This window comes from Oncorhynchus clarkii, chromosome 9 (genome assembly GCF_045791955.1).
Source record: "Oncorhynchus clarkii lewisi isolate Uvic-CL-2024 chromosome 9, UVic_Ocla_1.0, whole genome shotgun sequence".
In the NCBI taxonomy this organism is placed as follows: Eukaryota; Metazoa; Chordata; class Actinopteri; order Salmoniformes; family Salmonidae; genus Oncorhynchus; species Oncorhynchus clarkii.
Genome location: NC_092155.1, coordinates 76,537,169 through 76,558,500, shown reverse-complemented (window position 1 = coordinate 76,558,500; position 21,332 = coordinate 76,537,169). Strand labels below are relative to the sequence as shown.

General features: G+C 52.8%; 1 protein-coding gene across 1 annotated transcript in view; it reads left to right on the top strand.

The window, feature by feature from the left end:
- Nucleotides 1–21,332, top strand: part of LOC139417430 (nociceptin receptor-like) — a 66,340-nt gene that overhangs the window by 30,435 nt on the left and 14,573 nt on the right. Inside the window, exon 2 of the mRNA XM_071166712.1 lies at nt 20,558–20,913. Coding sequence (XP_071022813.1) covers nt 20,558–20,913 — 356 coding nt within the window. The remainder of the gene's footprint in view (nt 1–20,557; nt 20,914–21,332) is intronic.

Sequence of the window (21,332 nt, the reverse complement as noted above, 5' to 3'; positions counted from 1 at the left end):
AGCTTTTCTCCCTCTATGTGGGGTCTCTAAGTAGGCGCTATGTTGATGTGAGACTGAGAGAGCCCATCCAAGAGGCGATGTGTCTTTATGAAGGAGCTTTTCTCCCTCTATGTGGGGTCTCTAAGTAGGCGCTATGTTGATGTGAGACTGAGAGAGCCCATCCAAGAGGCAATGTGTCTTTATGAAGGAGCTTTTCTCCCTCTATGTGGGGGCTCTAAGTAGGCGCTATGTTGATGTGAGACTGAGAGAGCCCATCCAAGAGGCGATGTGTCTTTATGAAGGAGCTTTTCTCCCTCTATGTGGGGGCTCTAAGTAGGCGCTATGTTGATGTGAGACTGAGAGAGCCCATCCAAGAGGCAATGTGTCTTTATGAAGGAGCTTTTCTCCCTCTATGTGGGGGCTCTAAGTAGGCGCTATGTTGATGTGAGACTGAGAGAGCCCATCCAAGAGGCGATGTGTTTTTATGAAGGAGCTTTTCTCCCTCTATGTGGGGGCTCTAAGTAGGCGCTATGTTGATGTGAGACTGAGAGAGCCCATCCAAGAGGCAATGTGTCTTTATGAAGGAGCTTTTCTCCCTCTATGTGGGGGCTCTAAGTAGGCGCTATGTTGATGTGAGACTGAGAGAGCCCATCCAAGAGGCGATGTGTTTTTATGAAGGAGCTTTTCTCCCTCTATGTGGGGTCTCTAAGTAGGCGCTATGTTGATGTGAGACTGAGAGAGCCCATCCAAGAGGCAATGTGTCTTTATGAAGGAGCTTTTCTCCCTCTATGTGGGGGCTCTAAGTAGGCGCTATGTTGATGTGAGACTGAGAGAGCCCATCCAAGAGGCGATGTGTTTTTATGAAGGAGCTTTTCTCCCTCTATGTGGGGTCTCTAAGTAGGCGCTATGTTGATGTGAGACTGAGAGAGCCCATCCAAGAGGCAATGTGTCTTTATGAAGGAGCTTTTCTCCCTCTATGTGGGGGCTCTAAGTAGGCGCTATGTTGATGTGAGACTGAGAGAGCCCATCCAAGAGGCGATGTGTCTTTATGAAGGAGCTTTACTCTCTCTCTTTGAATCATTATCTTAAAAAAAAAACACTATCATGTATTGCAGTAAGTACTCTCTAAGCAATGCGTACCTGCCTGCTTCGAAATACAGCGTTCACTTCAGCAAACTCAACTTGCTCATCTTAATTACGAAATAGAGCCTTTTACAGAAATGGCTGATGGATGGTTTGGTTCTCAGTGTAATGGATTGGATGTTTAATGACAGCGGAGCACTAGCTAGACGCTGTCGCACATCTCTGGGTGTATTGATGTCTGTTGCTGTCGATGTTGGTACCCTTTCCTCGGCTGGCAGGACACTGTGTGTGTGTGTGTGTGTGTGTGTGTGTGTGTGCGTGCGTGCGTGCGTGCGTGCGTGCGTGTGTGTGCGCATGTGTGTATTTCTTAGATGAAATATGGAGTCTTTTGCTGTGGATTGCCCAGCCCTGCTGTGGTATCCATGCTCATTGTCTGAATGATTCAATCTGACCGTCAGTATTTGAAGCACTGCCTTGTGGGAGTGTGTGTATGTGTGTGTGCATGAGATCGTGCGTGTGTATGTGCATGCGTCTGTTAACACATTATCGTATGGACAGATGAAAGAGAATCAGTTGAACCTTTCTTCCTCCAATTTAATGAAGTGTCATGGCTTCAGGCAAGGCTGAAAAATACAGCAATTACACGAGATGCTGTAAATCACTATTTAGATGGTGTCATGGCTTCAGGCAAGGCTGAAAACTACAACAATTATACAAGATACTGTAAATCACTATTTAATGGCGTTCCATTGCTCAGGCAAGGCTGAAAACTACATGAATTGTACGAGATGCTGTAAATCACTATTTAATGGATTGTCATGGCTTCAGGCAAGGCTGAAAACTACAGGGATTGTACGAGATGTTGTAAATCACTATTTAATGGATTGTCATGGCTTCAGGCAAGGCTGAAAACTACAGGGATTGTACGAGATGCTGTAAATCACTCTACATCAAGAGATTATCATTAAATCACAATAGATCACTATACTTTGGCTTGTGAAAGCCCCTTTGTCGTTTTTCCTATTTTGTTTTTCAAATGGATTTTGTGGGGTTTGTATCGTTTGATTTACACAACACTTTGAAGATGCCAAATATTTATTATTGTGAAACAAACAAGAAATAAGACAAAACAAATGGAAAACTGCCTAAAGTGTTCCTATGGACAGATACTCCAATCTTCGCTGTGGAGCTGTGCAGCTCCTTCAGGGTTATCTTTGGTGTCTTTGCTGCCTATTTGCTTATTGCCTTCCTTGCCTGTCCCTCCTGTCCGTCTCTCTTGGCAGGTTTGTTGTCGTGCCGAATTCTTTCCATTTTTTTAGGGCTAGGTGTCCCGCTAACGGGACAACTTCCGGTGAACCTGGAGGACGCGCAATTCAAATGAATAATCAAAAATAATTTTGAATATTAAACATTTAGGTATTTATAATTGTCTTTTATCGGCTGAAAGCTTAAATCCTTGTTAATCTAACTGTTCTGTCTTTCCCATAGCTATTACAGCAAAAACATGCCATGCGATTGTTTGAGAATGGGTCCCACATCAAAGCGAGCTTCTGACACCCTGTGGAAGTCATATGAATTGCATATAGGGAGCTAATTGTCAATATGACCTTATACTTGCCATTCTAAGAGGATAGTCTCTCTCAACAAAAAATATTCAGGTTGGTTTTTCTTTTGATTTTCTCCTACTATATATATCGTGTTATATGCTCCTACATTATTTTAACATTTCTACGAACTTCAAAGTGTTTTCTTTCCAATGGTTCCAATTACATGCATATCCTGGCTTCTGGCCTGAGCAACAGGCAGTTTACTTTGGGCACATCATTCAGGCGGAAATTTAGAAAAAAGGGGCCTAGCCCTAAGAAATAATAATGGATTTAATGGTGCTCCGTGGGATGTTAAAAGTTTCAGATATTTTTTTAGAACCCAACCCTGATCTGTACTTCTCCACAACTTTGTCCTTGACCTGTTTGGAGAGCTCCTTGGTCTTCATGGCACCACTTGCTTAATGGTGTTGCAAACTCTGACGTCTTTCAGAACAGGTGTATATATACTGAGATCATGTGACAGATCATGTGACATTTAGATTGCACACATGTGGACTTTATTTAACTAGTTATGTGATTTCTGAAAGTAATTGGTTGCACCAGATTGTATTTATTCATAGCAAAGGGGTGAATAAATATGCACGCACCACTTTTCAGTTGATTTTTAAAAAAAGTTATTTTTTTCATTTCACTAGTTTGGACTATTTTGTGTACGTCCATAACATGAAATCCAAATAAAAATCGATTTAAATTACAGGTTGTAAAGCAACAAAATAGGAAAAATGCCAAAGGGGGATTAATACTTTTGCAAGGTGCCGTAGATGTCCTCTCAGCTAGGGTGACTGCTCTACATAGTTACCATAGAGAGAAGGTCTATGGGTCTGGTGAAAAGCAGGGCACTATATAGTCAATAGGGAGCCTTTTGGGACACATCCAAGGAATCTGTCTAGCAGTTAACCAGTAAACTACCAGGAATGCATTTAAACTTGACTTGTATGGAGAAGAATGAGAATGATGAAGCTTGGAGATAGAGAAATTGATTGGAGATAAAGGAATTGGACCTGTGGATGGTATGTCTGTCTGGAGGCAACAATAGAAAGGTCTAAACTGAGACCATCATGCAGCAAGTTGTCTGATAATATTCCAACTACATCATAATGCTGCAGCTACCACACACAAACACACACACACACGCGCACCAGGGCTGGCCTCCATGGAGACACAGAGAGCTGGGTTAAAGCCAACCACTGCAGTCACTCATTGCAATCCAATGTCTCCACTGTCTCCACTGCTACTCCACTGTCCCCACTGCTACTCCACTGTCTCCACTGCTACTCCACTGTCTCCACTGCTACTCCACTGTCTCCACTGCTACTCCACTGTCTCCACTGCTTCTCCACTGTCTCCACTGCTACTCCATTGTCTCCACTGCTACTCCATTGTCTCCACTGCTAATCCACTGTCGCTACTATCGTCACTCCCTCCACTGCTACTCCACTGTCTCCACTGCTACTCCACTGCTACCCCACTGTCTCCACTGCTACTCCATTGTCTCCACTGCTAATCCACTGTCGCTACTATCGTCACTCCCTCCACTGCTACTCCACTGTCTCCACTGCTACTCCACTGCTACCCCACTGTCTCCACTGCTACTCCACTGTCTCCACTGTTACTCCACTGTCTCCACTGCTACTCCATTGTGTCCACTGCTAGTCCACTGTCTCCACTGCTACTCCACTGTCTCCACTGCTACTCCACTGTCTCCACTGCTTCTCCACTGTCTCCACTGTCACTCCACTGTCGCTACTATCGTCACTCCCTCCACTGCTACTCCACTCTCTCCACTGCTACTCTACTGTCTCCACTGTCCCCACTGCTAATCCACTGCTACCCCACTGTCTCCACTGCTACTCCACTGTCTCCCCTGCTACTCCATTGTCTCCACTGCTACTCCACTGCTACTCCATTGTTTCCACTGTCACTCCACTGTCGCTACTATCGTCACTCCCTCCACTGCTACTCCACTGTCTCCACTGCTACCCCACTGTCTCCACTGCTACTCCACTCCCTCCACTGCTACTCCACTGTCTCCACTGCTAATCCACTACCTCCACTGCTACTCCACTCTCTCCACTGCTACTCCACTGTCTCCACCGCTACCCCACTTTCTCCACTGTCTCCACCGCTACCCCACTTTCTCCACTGTCTCCACTGCTACTCCACTATCTCCACTGTCTCTACCACTATCCCACTTTCTTTACTGTCTCCACTGCTACTCCACTGTCCCCACTGCTACACCACTGTCTCCACTGCTACTCCACTGCCTCCACTGTCCCCACTGCAACTCCACTGTCTCCACTGTCTCCACTGCTACTCCACTGTCTCCACTGTGCCCACTGCTACTCCACTGTCTCCACTGCCTCCACTGCTACTCCACTGTCTCAACTGTCTCCACTGCTACCACACTGTCTCCACTGTCCCCACTGCTACACCACTGTCTCCAATGTCTCCACTGCTACTCCACTGTCTCACTGTCTCCACTGCTACTCCACTGTCTCCACTGTCCCCACTGCTACTCCACTGTCTCCACCGCTACCCCACTTTCTCTACTGTCTCCACTGCTACTCCACTGTCTCCACTGTCTCCCCTGCCACTCCAATGGTTCTACTGTCCCCACTGCTACTCCACTGTCTCCACTGTCTCCACTGCTACTCCACTGTCTCTACTGTCCCCACTGCTACTCCACTGTCTCTACTGTCCCCACTGCTACTCCACTGTCTCCACTGCTACTCCACTGTCTCCACCGCTACCCCACTGCTACTCCACTGTCTCCACTGTCTCCACTGCTACTCCACTGTCTCCACTGCTACTCCACTGTCTCCATTGCTTCTCCACTGTCTCCACTGTCTCCACTGCTACTCCACTGTCTCCACTGCTTCTCCACTGTCTCCACTGTCTACACTGTCTCCACTGCTACTCCACTGTCTCCATTGCTACTCCACTGTCTCCACTGTCCCCACTGCTACTCCACTGTCTCCACTGTCTCTACTGTCTCTCCACCTCTCTTCCTCCTCTCTTCCATCTCTCCCCTCTCTTATCTCTCTTCCTCCTCTCTTCCTCTCTCCTCTCTTCCTTCTCTATTCTTTCTCCTCTCTTCCTTCTCTCTTCTCTCTACTCTCTTTTCTCTCTTCTCTCTTCCTTCTCTCTCCTCTCTTTTCTCTCTCCTCTCCTCCCTCTCTCTTCTCTCTCCTCTCTTTTCTCTCTTCTCTCTCCTCTCTTCCTTCTCTCTCCTCTCTTTTCTCTCTTCTCTCTCCTCTTTTCTCTCTTCTCTCTTCCTTCTCTCTCCTCTCTTCTCTCTCCTCTCTTCTCTCTCCTCTCTTTTCTGTCTTCTCTCTCGTCCTCCTCACTGTTTGATGTCTTTGCTCTACCTGGTTGCTGAACATTTGATTTCACTATGAGAAAGAGGGAGAAAGACGGTTCAGTAGAGAATCCAATATAAATCAATGTACTTTTTTTAAACAGGTGTCATCTATGAGTCAATGAAAAAGCCCTTCATTAGGAGAAATACTCTTAATAGGATCATCATGGTCTCCCCTTGTCACCCTCAATACTTATTCACAGTAAAACCCCTTGCCACTACTGAAACCACACATCTCTCTCTCCTTCACTAACTCACTCTTTCTTCGCTGTGAAAGATTGGAGAGTTTGTGTTCTCGAAGTAGACTACGGCAAATTGTTTCCTCTGTTGAAAAAATACTGAATCTTAGGGGTAGAGGAGTCCGATTCCTAGCGGAGTCTAAGCTTGATACACAGAACTGGGGTAGAGGAGTCCGATTCCTAGCGGAGTCTAAGCTTGATACACAGAAATGGGGTAGAGGAGTCCGATTCCTAGCGGAGTCTAAGCTTGATACACAGAACTGGGGTAGAGGAGTCCGATTCCTAGCGGAGTCTAAGCTTGATACACAGAAATGGGGTAGAGGAATCCGATTCCTAGCGGAGTCTAAGCTTGATACACAGAACTGGGGTAGAGGAGTCTGATTCCTAGCGGAGTCTAAGCTTGATACACAGAACTGGGGTAGAGGAGTCCGATTCCTAGCGGAGTCTAAGCTTGATACACAGAAATGGGGTAGAGGAGTCCGATTCCTAGCGGAGTCTAAGCTTGATACACAGAAATGGGGTAGAGGAGTCCGATTCCTAGCGGAGTCTAAGCTTGATACACAGAAATGGGGTAGAGGAGTCCGATTCCTAGCGGAGTCTAAGCTTGATACACAGAACTGGGGTAGAGGAGTCCGATTCCTAGCGGAGTCTAAGCTTGATACACAGAAATGGGGTAGACGAGTCCGATTCCTAAGCTTGAAACATAGAACTGGGGTAAAGGAGTCCGATTCCTAGCGGAGTCTAAGCTTGATACACAGAAATGGGGTAGAGGAGTCAGATTCCTAAGCTTGAAACATAGAACTGGGGTAAAGGAGTCCGATTCCTAGCGGAGTCTAAGCTTGATACACAGAAATGGGGTAGACGAGTCCGATTCCTAGCGGAGTCTAAGCTTGATACACAGAAATGGGGTAGAGGAGTCCGATTCCTAGCGGAGTCTAAGCTTGATACACAGAAATGGGGTAGAGGAGTCCGATTCCTAGCGGAGTCTAAGCTTGATACACAGAACTGGGGTAGAGGAGTCCGATTCCTAAGCTTGAAACATAGAACTGGGGTAAAGGAGTCCGATTCCTAGCGGAGTCTAAGCTTGATACACAGAACTGGGGTAGAGGAGTCAGATTCCTAGCGGAGTCTAAGCTTGATACACAGAACTGGGGTAGAGGAGTCAGATTCCTAGCGGAGTCTAAGCTTGATACACAGAACTGGGGTAGAGGAGTCAGATTCCTAGCGGAGTCTAAGCTTGATACACAGAACTGGGGTAGAGGAGTCCGATTCCTAGCGGAGTCTAAGCTTGATACACAGAACTGGGGTAGAGGAGTCCGATTCCTAGCGGAGTCTAAGCTTGATACACAGAAATGGGGTAGAGGAGTCCGATTCCTAGCGGAGTCTAAGCTTGATACACAGAAATGGGGTAGAGGAGTCCGATTCCTAGCGGAGTCTAAGCTTGATACACAGAAATGGGGTAGAGGAGTCCGATTCCTAGCGGAGTCTAAGCTTGATACACAGAAATGGGGTAGAGGAGTCCGATTCCTAGCGGAGTCTAAGCTTGATACACAGAACTGGGGTAGAGGAGTCCGATTCCTAGCGGAGTCTAAGCTTGATACACAGAAATGGGGTAGAGGATTCCGATTCGTAGCGGAGTCTAAGCTTGATACACAGAAATGGGGTAGAGGAGTCCGATTCCTAGCGGAGTCTAAGCTTGATACACAGAAATGGGGTAGAGGAGTCCGATTCCTAGCGGAGTCTAAGCTTGATACACAGAAATGGGGTAGAGGAGTCCGATTCCTAAGCTTGAAACACAGAACTGGGGTAGAGGAGTCCGATTCCTAGCGGAGTCTAAGCTTGATACACAGAACTGGGGTAGAGGAGTCAGATTCCTAGCGGAGTCTAAGCTTGATACACAGAACTGGGGCAGAGGAGTCCGATTCCTAGCGGAGTCTAAGCTTGAAACACAGAACTGGGGTAGAGGAGTCCGATTCCTAGCGGAGTCTAAGCTTGATACACAGAACTGGGGTAGAGGAGTCCGATTCCTAGCGGATTCTAAGCTTGATACACAGAAATGCGAACCGACACCGGGAGTTGACGAGGAATGTATTTTTTGGAGTCGACTCCCCACCACTAAAAATGAGTGTATAAACAGAGGGTGGTTGAACTGACAACTGGAGAAACAAAGAAGTGAGAAGCTGTTCAGATAAAAAAAAATAAACAAAGTTAAAATGAGTAGTTCATTTTAGATGGTGTTTTTTGTATCGTAGTCACTAGAAGCAAGAATGCTGGCTATTTTGGCCAGCAGATAAGGGGGTGGGGTTAAAAGTTAACTGGTAACGTTAGCCTGGCTAGCTAACAAATAACAAAATTGCCTTCCCTTCAAGGAAAAAAAACATTTTTACCCCCTTATTAAACCTCAAGATGACAGCTAACATTTTAAAATAGCAAGGCATATTTTATTTGCATTACTGGATAATGTGCTAGCTAGCTAACGGGCAACTTGGCTTTGTTCCAGTTAGTTTCCTCGTCATGAATGAAGAAGGTAGAGTAGCTAACTTCTGGTATGGTTATGTGAAATTACAAGATTTTCTTGCGATATCGACACAATTTTTGATTCATGATTTATGCATTGATAGTTTGGAGTGGTTCACAGGACTGTGAGGGATCGCCGTTGATTACCCATTTTTACCCATTGTCCATAACAAACAAATGTCCAGCTCCCAGCTCCCAACATATGTCCAGCTCCCAGCTCCCAACATATGTCCAGCTCCCAGCTCCCAACATATGTCCAGCTCCCAACATATGTCCAGCTCCCAACATATGTCCAGTTCCCAACATATGTCCAGTTCCCAACATATGTCCAGCTCCCAGCTCACAACATATGTCCAGTTCCCAATATATGTCCAGCTCCCAGCTCCCAACATATGTCCAGCTCCCAGCTCCCAACATATGTCCAGCTCCCAGCTCCCAACATATGTCCAGCTCCCAGCTCCCAACATATGTCCATCTCCCAACATATGTCCAGCTCCCAGCTCCCAAATGATTTGACCTGTTCAGGCGTTGATGGTGCTTCTTCACACGAAGGTGACGTATCTGAGTTTGCATTGACACCATATTCAGTAGTAGGCTACAAAAGTAGTAGGCTACGGAAAGTCCAACACTGTCATATTTTTTCCAAGTCGCTATTTCCAAAGCGCATCAATACAAAACCTAGGAGGCTCGGTTGGATCTCACCCCCTTCCATAGATTTACACAGTTTTCACCAAATGAGTTTCTTCAAAAAGGAAGGAGAATCAAGAGAGAGAGAGAGAGAGAGATTTCTCAATCTTTTCCCTTCCAGTTTCACTTACTTAACCAGCAAATGCAGCTAGCTAGTTTAGCTACTCAAACACCAGGCTTGAACAGAGGGATGCTATGTTAGCTAGCTGGCTATGACTATTCAACACAACACTGGGACTCTTCTGAGTCAAGGTAAGCTTTTGGTTTGAGTAATGTATTGCCACTGAGGCTCGCCGGTCTAACTGCTTACTGACTATACAACTGTAACGTTATTATATGATTGTAGCGGGTATGTTGACTATGACTTTACTTTACTAGGACGTTACTTTAGTTAATATGGTGACAACGATGTAAGCTGTGTGTAGCGGTTATTATAAGGTTTGGTTTGGACAGGTTATTCTCACCTGGTCATGATGTAGGCTGTGTGTAGTGGTTATGATGTGGTTTGGACAGGTTATTCCCACCTGGTCATGATGTAGGCTGTGTGTAGTGGTTATTATATGGTTTGGACAGGTTATTCCCACCTGGTCATGATGTAGGCTGTGTGTAGTGGTTATTATATGGTTTGGACAGGTTATTCCCACCTGGTCATGATGTAGGCTGTGTGTAGTGGTTATGATGTGGTTTGGACAGGTTATTCCCACCTGGTCATGATGTAAGCTGTGTGTAGCGGTTATGATGTGGTTTGGCTTGGAAAGGTTTTTTCACCTGGTCATGATGTAGGCTGACGTGTTGTTCATTGAAGTCCACAAACAAAGGGAAAAAGTGAGAGGAGGAGAGTGCATAGATGCGAGAAGGAATACAACGTGGTTGCTATGAAAGTGAACTGTGTTCATGCGTGTTCAGGGGTGTATTCATTCCGGCAATTCTGTTGAAAAACGTTTCTTAAACGGAAGCAAATGAAACGATGATAAAACAACAAAAAAACTGAATTTTGTCCAATAGAAACTCTTGTTTGCAACTGTTGGACTAATGGTTACACCCTATATCACCTAGTTGCAGACAAGAGTTTGCAAGGCGGAAATGAATGTATCACTCACTGTCTGTCCATGTGTCACTTTCTGTCACCTCAAATGTTTTCTCTCAAACCTACGTTATAAACTTTCATTCATAGGCTAGATTTTAGCAACCTCGTGATGGGTATAGGGACAACATTTTGAGTATCATGTAAATAGCCTAAACCGAACGCTGTTACATTGAGCTGAATGGATTATGAAGGACAGTCATTCAATATGGCTGCAATAGAAATAAAAGCAACAGAAGAACAGAAGAAACAAATAGTCCTCTCTCATCATAGACGTCACTGACCGTCACTGACCGTCACTATAGATAGCGTCAGCGTTATGTCCTCAGTGAACACGTTTCAGATCAATACCAGACAGGAATACTACCTTATTCTATCACAATAGTCAGTCCTCTGGATACTGTAACAGAGAGATGCATTTTGGCCCCTCAGAGAGGGAAGGGCTGACTAGTCCTTGGGCATTGTCCTTTGTTCCTGGACCATTTCCCATGCTGCTTCCAAGAGACAGAGAACACATCAAATAGAGTTGAGCAATAGAGTAGCAGGGGTCCGAGGTCTGGATTGGATGCGTGTAGACACTGTCCCATTACAGAGAATATCCTAGCTCCGCATATGAAATTAAGGACATGAGTATCTGGAGCATGTCTACTCCTTATATTTAATAAAATGTCAGCTATCTGGAAATATATAGATGAAGACATCCCTTTTCGCCCAGTGCAGTGTGTACGTAGTCAGGCTGTGTAGAGACGAGACGAGACTCATTTAGATACTCTCAACAACAAAAAGGGATGCAGAGCAGACATTAAATATTCTCTTTGTAGAAGAGACTCTCTGAAAATCTTCAAAATGTGAAGAAGTGGTGGAGAGGAGGCAGGAAGGAGAGGGGGAGAGGAGGGAGGAAGGAGAGGGGGGGAGGAGGGAGGAAGGAGAGGGGGGGAGGAGGGAGGAAGGAGAGGGGGAGAGGAGGCAGAAAGGAGAGTGGGAGAGGAGGGAGGAAGGAGAGGAGGAGAGGAGGGAGGAAGGAGATGGAGGAGAGGAGGGAGGAAGGAGAGGGGGAGAGGAGGGAGGAAGGAGAGGGAGGAGAGGAGGGAGGAAGGAGATGGAGGAGAGGAGGGAGGAAGGAGAGGGGGAGAGGAGGGAGGAATGAGAGGAGGAGAGGAGGGAGGAAGGAGAGGGGGAGAGGAGGGAGGAAGGAGAGGGGGGGAGGAGGGAGGAAGGAGAGTGGGAGAGGAGGGAGGAAAGAGAGGGGGAGAGGAGGGAGGAAGGAGAGGGGGAGAGGAGGGAGGAAGGAGAGTGGGAGAGGAGGGAGGAAGGAGATGGAGGAGAGGAGGGAGGAAGGAGAGGGGGAGAGGAGGGAGGAAGGAGAGGAGGAGAGGAGGCAGGAAGGAGAGGGGGAGAGGAGGGAGGAAGGAGAGGGGGAGAGGAGGGAGGAAGGAGAGGAGGAGAGGAGGCAGGAAGGAGAGGGGGAGAGGAGGGAGGAATGAGAGGAGGAGAGGAGGGAGGAAGGAGAGGGGGAGAGGAGGGAGGAAGGAGGGGGGAGAGGAGGCAGGAAGGAGAGGGAGGAGAGGAGGGAGGAAGGAGAGGGAGGAGAGGAGGGAGGAAGGAGAGGAGGAGAGGAGGGAGGAAGGAGAGGAGGAGAGGAGGGAGGAAGGAGAGTGGGAGAGGAGGGAGGAAAGAGAGGGGGAGAGGAGGGAGGAAGGAGAGGGGGAGAGGAGGGAGGAAGGAGAGTGGGAGAGGAGGGAGGAAGGAGATGGAGGAGAGGAGGGAGGAAGGAGAGGGGGAGAGGAGGGAGGAAGGAGAGGAGGAGAGGAGGCAGGAAGGAGAGGGGGAGAGGAGGGAGGAAGGAGAGGGGGAGAGGAGGGAGGAAGGAGAGGAGGAGAGGAGGCAGGAAGGAGAGGGGGAGAGGAGGGAGGAATGAGAGGAGGAGAGGAGGGAGGAAGGAGAGGGGGAGAGGAGGGAGGAAGGAGGGGGGAGAGGAGGCAGGAAGGAGAGGGAGGAGAGGAGGGAGGAAGGAGAGGGAGGAGAGGAGGGAGGAAGGAGAGGAGGAGAGGAGGGAGGAAGGAGAGGAGGAGAGGAGGGAGGAAGGAGAGGAGGAGAGGAGGCAGGAAGGAGAGGGGGAGAGGAGGGAGGAAGGAGAGGGGGAGAGGAGGGAGGAAGGAGATGGAGGAGAGGAGGGAGGAAGGAGAGGGGGAGAGGAGGGAGGAAGGAGAGGGAGGAGAGGAGGGAGGAAGGAGATGGAGGAGAGGAGGGAGGAAGGAGAGGGGGAGAGGAGGGAGGAATGAGAGGAGGAGAGGAGGGAGGAAGGAGAGGGGGAGAGGAGGGAGGAAGGAGAGGGGGGGAGGAGGGAGGAAGGAGAGTGGGAGAGGAGGGAGGAAAGAGAGGGGGAGAGGAGGGAGGAAGGAGAGGGGGAGAGGAGGGAGGAAGGAGAGTGGGAGAGGAGGGAGGAAGGAGATGGAGGAGAGGAGGGAGGAAGGAGAGGGGGAGAGGAGGGAGGAAGGAGAGGAGGAGAGGAGGCAGGAAGGAGAGGGGGAGAGGAGGGAGGAAGGAGAGGGGGAGAGGAGGGAGGAAGGAGAGGAGGAGAGGAGGCAGGAAGGAGAGGGGGAGAGGAGGGAGGAATGAGAGGAGGAGAGGAGGGAGGAAGGAGAGGGGGAGAGGAGGGAGGAAGGAGGGGGGAGAGGAGGCAGGAAGGAGAGGGAGGAGAGGAGGGAGGAAGGAGAGGGAGGAGAGGAGGGAGGAAGGAGAGGAGGAGAGGAGGGAGGAAGGAGAGGAGGAGAGGAGGGAGGAAGGAGAGGAGGAGAGGAGGCAGGAAGGAGAGGGGGAGAGGAGGGAGGAAGGAGAGGGGGAGAGGAGGGAGGAAGGAGATGGAGGAGAGGAGGGAGGAAGGAGAGGGGGAGAGGAGGGAGGAAGGAGAGGGAGGAGAGGAGGGAGGAAGGAGATGGAGGAGAGGAGGGAGGAAGGAGAGGGGGAGAGGAGGGAGGAATGAGAGGAGGAGAGGAGGGAGGAAGGAGAGGGGGAGAGGAGGGAGGAAGGAGAGGGGGGGAGGAGGGAGGAAGGAGAGTGGGAGAGGAGGGAGGAAAGAGAGGGGGAGAGGAGGGAGGAAGGAGAGGGGGAGAGGAGGGAGGAAGGAGAGTGGGAGAGGAGGGAGGAAGGAGATGGAGGAGAGGAGGGAGGAAGGAGAGGGGGAGAGGAGGGAGGAAGGAGAGGAGGAGAGGAGGCCGGAAGGAGAGGGGGAGAGGAGGGAGGAAGGAGAGGGGGAGAGGAGGCAGGAAGGAGAGGAGGAGAGGAGGCAGGAAGGAGAGGGGGAGAGGAGGGAGGAATGAGAGGAGGAGAGGAGGGAGGAAGGAGAGGGGGAGAGGAGGGAGGAAGGAGGGGGGAGAGGAGGCAGGAAGGAGAGGGGGAGAGAAGGGAGGAATGAGAGGAGGAGAGGAGGGAGGAAGGAGAGGGGGAGAGGAGGCAGGAAGGAGAGGGGGAGAGGAGGGAGGAAGGAGAGGGAGGAGAGGAGGCAGGAAGGAGAGGGGGAGAGGAGGGAGGAAGGAGAGGGAGGAGAGGAGGGAGGAAGGAGAGGGAGGAGAGGAGGGAGGAAGGAGAGGAGGAGAGGAGGGAGGAAGGAGAGGGAGGAGAGGAGGGAGGAAGGAGAGGAGGAGAGGAGGCAGGAAGGAGAGGGGGGGAGGAGGGAGGAAGGAGAGGGGGAGAGGAGGGAGGAAGGAGAGGAGGAGAGGAGGCAGGAAGGAGAGGGGGGGAGGAGGGAGGAAGGAGAGGGGGAGAGGAGGGAGGAAAGAGAGGGGGAGAGGAGGGAGGAAGGAGAGGGGGAGAGGAGGGAGGAAGGAGAGTGGGAGAGGAGGGAGGAAGGAGATGGAGGAGAGGAGGGAGGAAGGAGAGGGGGAGAGGAGGGAGGAAGGAGAGGAGGAGAGGAGGCAGGAAGGAGAGGGGGAGAGGAGGGAGGAAGGAGAGGGGGAGAGGAGGGAGGAAGGAGAGGAGGAGAGGAGGCAGGAAGGAGAGGGGGAGAGGAGGGAGGAATGAGAGGAGGAGAGGAGGGAGGAAGGAGAGGGGGAGAGGAGGGAGGAAGGAGGGGGAGAGGAGGCAGGAAGGAGAGGGGGAGAGAAGGGAGGAATGAGAGGAGGAGAGGAGGGAGGAAGGAGAGGGGGAGAGGAGGCAGGAAGGAGAGGGGGAGAGGAGGGAGGAAGGAGAGGGGGAGGAGGGAGGAAGGAGAGTGGGAGAGGAGGGAGGAAGGAGAGGAGGAGAGGAGGCAGAAAGGAAAGGGGGAGAGGAGGGAGGAAGGAGAGGAGGAGAGGAGGCAGGAAGGAGAGGGAGGAGAGGAGGGAGGAAGGAGAGGGGGAGAGGAGGGAGGAAGGAGAGGGGGGAGAGGAGGGAGGAAGGAGAGGAGGAGAGGAGGGAGGAAGGAGAGGGGGGGAGGAGGGAGGAAGGAGAGTGGGAGAGGAGGGAGGAAGGAGAGGAGGAGAGGAGGCAGAAAGGAAAGGGGGAGAGGAGGGAGGAAGGAGAGGAGGAGAGGAGGCAGGAAGGAGAGGGAGGAGAGGAGGGAGGAAGGAGAGGAGGAGAGGAGGGAGGAAGGAGAGGAGGAGAGGAGGGAGGAAGGAGAGGAGGAGAGGAGGCAGGAAGGAGAGGGGGAGAGGAGGGAGGAAGGAGAGGGGGAGAGGAGGGAGGAAGGAGATGGAGGAGAGGAGGGAGGAAGGAGAGGGGGAGAGGAGGGAGGAAGGAGAGGGAGGAGAGGAGGGAGGAAGGAGATGGAGGAGAGGAGGGAGGAAGGAGAGGGGGAGAGGAGGGAGGAATGAGAGGAGGAGAGGAGGGAGGAAGGAGAGGGGGAGAGGAGGGAGGAAGGAGAGGGGGAGAGGAGGGAGGAAGGAGAGTGGGAGAGGAGGGAGGAAGGAGATGGAGGAGAGGAGGGAGGAAGGAGAGGGGGAGAGGAGGGAGGAAGGAGAGGAGGAGAGGAGGCAGAAAGGAAAGGGGGAGAGGAGGGAGGAAGGAGAGGAGGAGAGGAGGCAGGAAGGAGAGGGAGGAGAGGAGGGAGGAAGGAGAGGAGGAGAGGAGGGAGGAAGGAGAGGAGGAGAGGAGGGAGGAAGGAGAGGAGGAGAGGAGGCAGGAAGGAGAGGGGGAGAGGAGGGAGGAAGGAGAGTGGGAGAGGAGGGAGGAAGGAGAGGGGGGAGGAGGGAGGAAGGAGAGTGGGAGAGGAGGGAGGAAGGAGAGGAGGAGAGGAGGCAGAAAGGAAAGGGGGAGAGGAGGGAGGAAGGAGAGGAGGAGAGGAGGCAGGAAGGAGAGGGAGGAGAGGAGGGAGGAAGGAGAGGAGGAGAGGAGGGAGGAAGGAGAGGAGGAGAGGAGGGAGGAAGGAGAGGAGGAGAGGAGGCAGGAAGGAGAGGGGGAGAGGAGGGAGGAAGGAGAGGGGGAGAGGAGGGAGGAAGGAGATGGAGGAGAGGAGGGAGGAAGGAGAGGGGGAGAGGAGGGAGGAAGGAGAGGGAGGAGAGGAGGGAGGAAGGAGATGGAGGAGAGGAGGGAGGAAGGAGAGGGGGAGAGGAGGGAGGAATGAGAGGAGGAGAGGAGGGAGGAAGGAGAGGGGGAGAGGAGGGAGGAAGGAGATGGGGGGAGGAGGGAGGAAGGAGAGGGGTAGAGGAGGGAGGAAGGAGAGGGGGAGAGGAGGGAGGAAGGAGAGGGGGAGAGGAGGGAGGAAGGAGAGGGGTAGAGGAGTCCGATTCCTAAGCTTGAAACACAGAACTGTAGAGACGAGACTCATTTAGATACTCTCAACAACAAAAAGGGATGCAGAGCAGACATTAAATATTCTCTTTGTAGAAGATGATGGAGGAGAGGAGGGAGGAAGGAGAGGGGGAGAGGAGGGAGGAATGAGAGGAGGAGAGGAGGGAGGAAGGAGAGGGGGAGAGGAGGGAGGAAGGAGAGGGGGGAGGAGGGAGGAAGGAGAGTGGGAGAGGAGGGAGGAAAGAGAGGGGGAGAGGAGGGAGGAAGGAGAGGGGGAGAGGAGGGAGGAAGGAGAGTGGGAGAGGAGGGAGGAAGGAGATGGAGGAGAGGAGGGAGGAAGGAGAGGGGGAGAGGAGGGAGGAAGGAGAGGAGGAGAGGAGGCAGGAAGGAGAGGGGGAGAGGAGGGAGGAAGGAGAGGGGGAGAGGAGGGAGGAAGGAGAGGAGGAGAGGAGGCAGGAAGGAGAGGGGGAGAGGAGGGAGGAATGAGAGGAGGAGAGGAGGGAGGAAGGAGAGGGGGAGAGGAGGGAGGAAGGAGGGGGAGAGGAGGCAGGAAGGAGAGGGAGGAGAGGAGGGAGGAAGGAGAGGGAGGAGAGGAGGGAGGAAGGAGAGGAGGAGAGGAGGGAGGAAGGAGAGGAGGAGAGGAGGGAGGAAGGAGAGGAGGAGAGGAGGCAGGAAGGAGAGGGGGAGAGGAGGGAGGAAGGAGAGGGGGAGAGGAGGGAGGAAGGAGATGGAGGAGAGGAGGGAGGAAGGAGAGGGGGAGAGGAGGGAGGAAGGAGAGGGAGGAGAGGAGGGAGGAAGGAGATGGAGGAGAGGAGGGAGGAAGGAGAGGGGGAGAGGAGGGAGGAATGAGAGGAGGAGAGGAGGGAGGAAGGAGAGGGGGAGAGGAGGGAGGAAGGAGAGGGGGGAGGAGGGAGGAAGGAGAGTGGGAGAGGAGGGAGGAAAGAGAGGGGGAGAGGAGGGAGGAAGGAGAGGGGGAGAGGAGGGAGGAAGGAGAGTGGGAGAGGAGGGAGGAAGGAGATGGAGGAGAGGAGGGAGGAAGGAGAGGGGGAGAGGAGGGAGGAAGGAGAGGAGGAGAGGAGGCAGGAAGGAGAGGGGGAGAGGAGGGAGGAAGGAGAGGGGGAGAGGAGGGAGGAAGGAGAGGAGGAGAGGAGGCAGGAAGGAGAGGGGGAGAGGAGGGAGGAATGAGAGGAGGAGAGGAGGGAGGAAGGAGAGGGGGAGAGGAGGGAGGAAGGAGGGGGAGAGGAGGCAGGAAGGAGAGGGGGAGAGAAGGGAGGAATGAGAGGAGGAGAGGAGGGAGGAAGGAAAGGGGGAGAGGAGGCAGGAAGGAGAGGGGGAGAGGAGGGAGGAAGGAGAGGGAGGAGAGGAGGCAGGAAGGAGAGGGGGAGAGGAGGGAGGAAGGAGAGGGAGGAGAGGAGGGAGGAAGGAGAGGGAGGAGAGGAGGGAGGAAGGAGAGGAGGAGAGGAGGGAGGAAGGAGAGGGAGGAGAGGAGGGAGGAAGGAGAGGAGGAGAGGAGGCAGGAAGGAGAGGGGGGGAGGAGGGAGGAAGGAGAGGGGGAGAGGAGGGAGGAAGGAGAGGAGGAGAGGAGGCAGGAAGGAGAGGGGGGGAGGAGGGAGGAAGGAGAGGGGGAGAGGAGGGAGGAAAGAGAGGGGGAGAGGAGGGAGGAAGGAGAGGGGGAGAGGAGGGAGGAAGGAGAGTGGGAGAGGAGGGAGGAAGGAGATGGAGGAGAGGAGGGAGGAAGGAGAGGGGGAGAGGAGGGAGGAAGGAGAGGAGGAGAGGAGGCAGGAAGGAGAGGGGGAGAGGAGGGAGGAAGGAGAGGGGGAGAGGAGGGAGGAAGGAGAGGAGGAGAGGAGGCAGGAAGGAGAGGGGGAGAGGAGGGAGGAATGAGAGGAGGAGAGGAGGGAGGAAGGAGAGGGGGAGAGGAGGGAGGAAGGAGGGGGGAGAGGAGGCAGGAAGGAGAGGGGGAGAGAAGGGAGGAATGAGAGGAGGAGAGGAGGGAGGAAGGAGAGGGGGAGAGGAGGCAGGAAGGAGAGGGGGAGAGGAGGGAGGAAGGAGAGGGGGGGAGGAGGGAGGAAGGAGAGTGGGAGAGGAGGGAGGAAGGAGAGGAGGAGAGGAGGCAGAAAGGAAAGGGGGAGAGGAGGGAGGAAGGAGAGGAGGAGAGGAGGCAGGAAGGAGAGGGGGAGAGGAGGGAGGAATGAGAGGAGGAGAGGAGGGAGGAAGGAGAGGGGGAGAGGAGGGAGGAAGGAGAGGGGGAGAGGAGGCAGGAAGGAGAGGGGGAGAGGAGGGAGGAAGGAGAGGGGGAGAGGAGGGAGGAATGAGAGGAGGAGAGGAGGGAGGAAGGAGAGGGGGAGAGGAGGGAGGAAGGAGAGGGGGAGAGGAGGCAGGAAGGAGAGGGGGAGAGGAGGGAGGAAGGAGAGGGGGAGAGGAGGGAGGAAGGAGAGGGGGAGAGGAGGGAGGAAAGAGAGGGGGAGAGGAGGGAGGAAGGAGAGGGGGAGAGGAGGCAGGAAGGAGAGGGGGAGAGAAGGGAGGAAGGAGAGGGGGAGAGGAGGGAGGAAGAAGCGGTGGAGAGGAGGGAGGAAGGAGAGGGGGAGAGGAGGGAGGAAGGAGAGGGGGAGAGGAGGGAGGAAGGAGAGGAGGAGAGGAGGCAGGAAGGAAAGGGGGAGAGGAGGGAGGAAGGAGAGGGGGAGAGGAGGGAGGAAGGAGATGGAGGAGAGGAGGGAGGAAGGAGAGGGGGAGAGGAGGGAGGAAGGAGAGGGAGGAGAGGAGGGAGGAATGAGAGGGGGAGAGGAGGGAGGAAGGAGATTGGGAGAGGAGGGAGGAAGGAGAGGGGGAGAGAAGGGAGGAAGGAGAGGGGGAGAGGAGGGAGGAAGGAAAGGGGGAGAGGAGGGAGGAAGGAGAGGGGGAGAGGAGGGAGGAAGGAGAGTGGGAGAGGAGGGAGGAAGGAGAGGGGGAGAGGAGGGAGGAAGAAGCGGTGGAGAGGAGGGAGGAAGGAGAGGGGGAGAGGAGGGAGGAAGGTGAGGAGGAGAGGAGGGAGGAAGGTGAGGAGGAGAGAAGGGAGGAAAGAGAGGGGGAGATGAGGGAGGAAGGAGAGGAGGAGAGGAGGGAGGAAGGAGAGGGGGAGAGAAGGGAGGAAGGAGAGGGGAGGAGAGAGAAGGGGGAAAGGTAGGGAGGAGAGGTGGAGGAAAGGGGGACTGGAGGAGAGGGAGAGGGAGGAGAGGGGGAGAGGAGAGGGGGAGGAGAGGAGCTGAAAAGAGAGGGAGGGGAGGAGAAGAGTGGAGAAGAGAGGTCAAGGAGAGGAGAAGAGAGGGGAGAAGAGGAGAAGAGATGGGAAAAGAGGAGAAGAGAGGAGAGGAGAAGAGAGGGGAGAAGAGGAGAAGAGATGGGAAAAGAGGAGAAGAGAGGGGAGGAGAGGAAAATAGAGGAGAGGGAAGCCACTGCAGGATATTTTCACGTTATAGATTGGAAGCCACTGCAGGTTTCTGGTTTTCTGGACCAGAATCTGGAAGAACTGATCTGTCAGTGTTGACGATGCAGCACAGTGAGACCAAAGACCTACTTCCAGTGTCTGAATATTTAGTCTGACACCTTTCGTAAGGCTTTCAACCTCTCTATATATCTATCTATCGGTTGGTTGATCAGGGGATTTTGGCCTGCTTGGTAACACAGGTTTTAAAATAGATCCACCACTTCTTATGTAACAGGAAGCCTTGTTATAATGATATACCCACAGCATGATCCCATTGCTTCTTATTGTTGCTGTCAGAAGTTAACCTTGTAACTCTGTTCCCTTTTGAATTGAAAGCAGGAGTCGGCTGTGTGTGAGGTTTTTATCACATTGTATGAACTGAGAGGAACTGAATCGAAGATTGTCAACAAGACGGTTTGAGGCTTGGATTGACTTGGACCAGCAGACCACAGCAGCAGCAGAGAACAAACTGACTTTACATTTGAACAAATCAAAGGCTTTTTCACACTCTTTAAGTAGGAAAACTAGCTCAATGTGATCACATTCAATCACCGTTATGCATACATCTCCCCCTCCCCTCTCCTCCCTCTCTTCTCCTCCCCTCTCCTCTCCTCTCCTCTCTTTCCCTCTCCTCCCCTCTTTTCTCTCTCTTCTCCTCTCCTCTCCTCTCCTCTCTTCTCCTCCCCTCTCCTCTCTTCCCCTCCCCTCCCCTCCCCTCCCCTCCCCTCCCCTCCCCTCCCCTCCCCTCTCTTTTCATCCCTCTCTTCTCCTCCCCTCTCCTCTCCACTCCTCTCCTCTCCTCTCCCCTCTCCTCCCCTCTCTCCTCTTCTCCAGGTACACTAAGATGAAGACAGCCACCAACATCTACATATTTAACCTGGCTCTGGCTGACTCCCTAGTCCTCGCTACCTTACCCTTCCAGGGAACAGACCTGTTCCTGGGCTTCTGGCCGTTCGGCAACGCCCTCTGCAAGGCCGTGGTCTCCATCGACTACTACAACATGTTCACCAGCACCTTTACTCTGACCGTGATGAGCATGGATCGCTACGTGGCCGTGTGCCATCCGGTCAAGGCCCTGGACATGAGGACGCCCCACAAGGCCAAAGTGGTCAACATCTGCGTGTGGGTCCTGGCGTCGGCGATAGGGGTACCGGCCATGGTGTTGGGAGATGTGGAGGTTGAACATAACAGTAGGTTCTATTGGGTCTGTCTGTCTGTCTATCTGTCTGTAGGTGAAACAACAGAAAGTGGATTTAGTTAGTTAGTTAGTTAGTTAGTTAGTTAGTTAGTTAGTTAGTTAGTTAGTTAGTTAGTTAGGCAGTTAGTTAGTTAGATTTAGTTTGGTTCATTATCAAGTCTGATTTATCTGTTCTACTGTCAGATTGACCTCTAAATTAATCTATTCAGATATTCTCATCCCTCCCTCCCTCCCTCCCTCCCTCCCTCCCTCCCTCCCTCCCTCCCTCCCTCCCTCGTCTTGCTCTCCCTACCGCCCTTCTTCCCTCCCTCCCTCCCTTCCGTCCTCCCTCCCTGGTCTGGTTACTAAGGGGAGTGTCATGTGGTCTGGTTACTAGGGGGAGTGTTGTGTGGTCTAGTTTCTAGGGGTAGT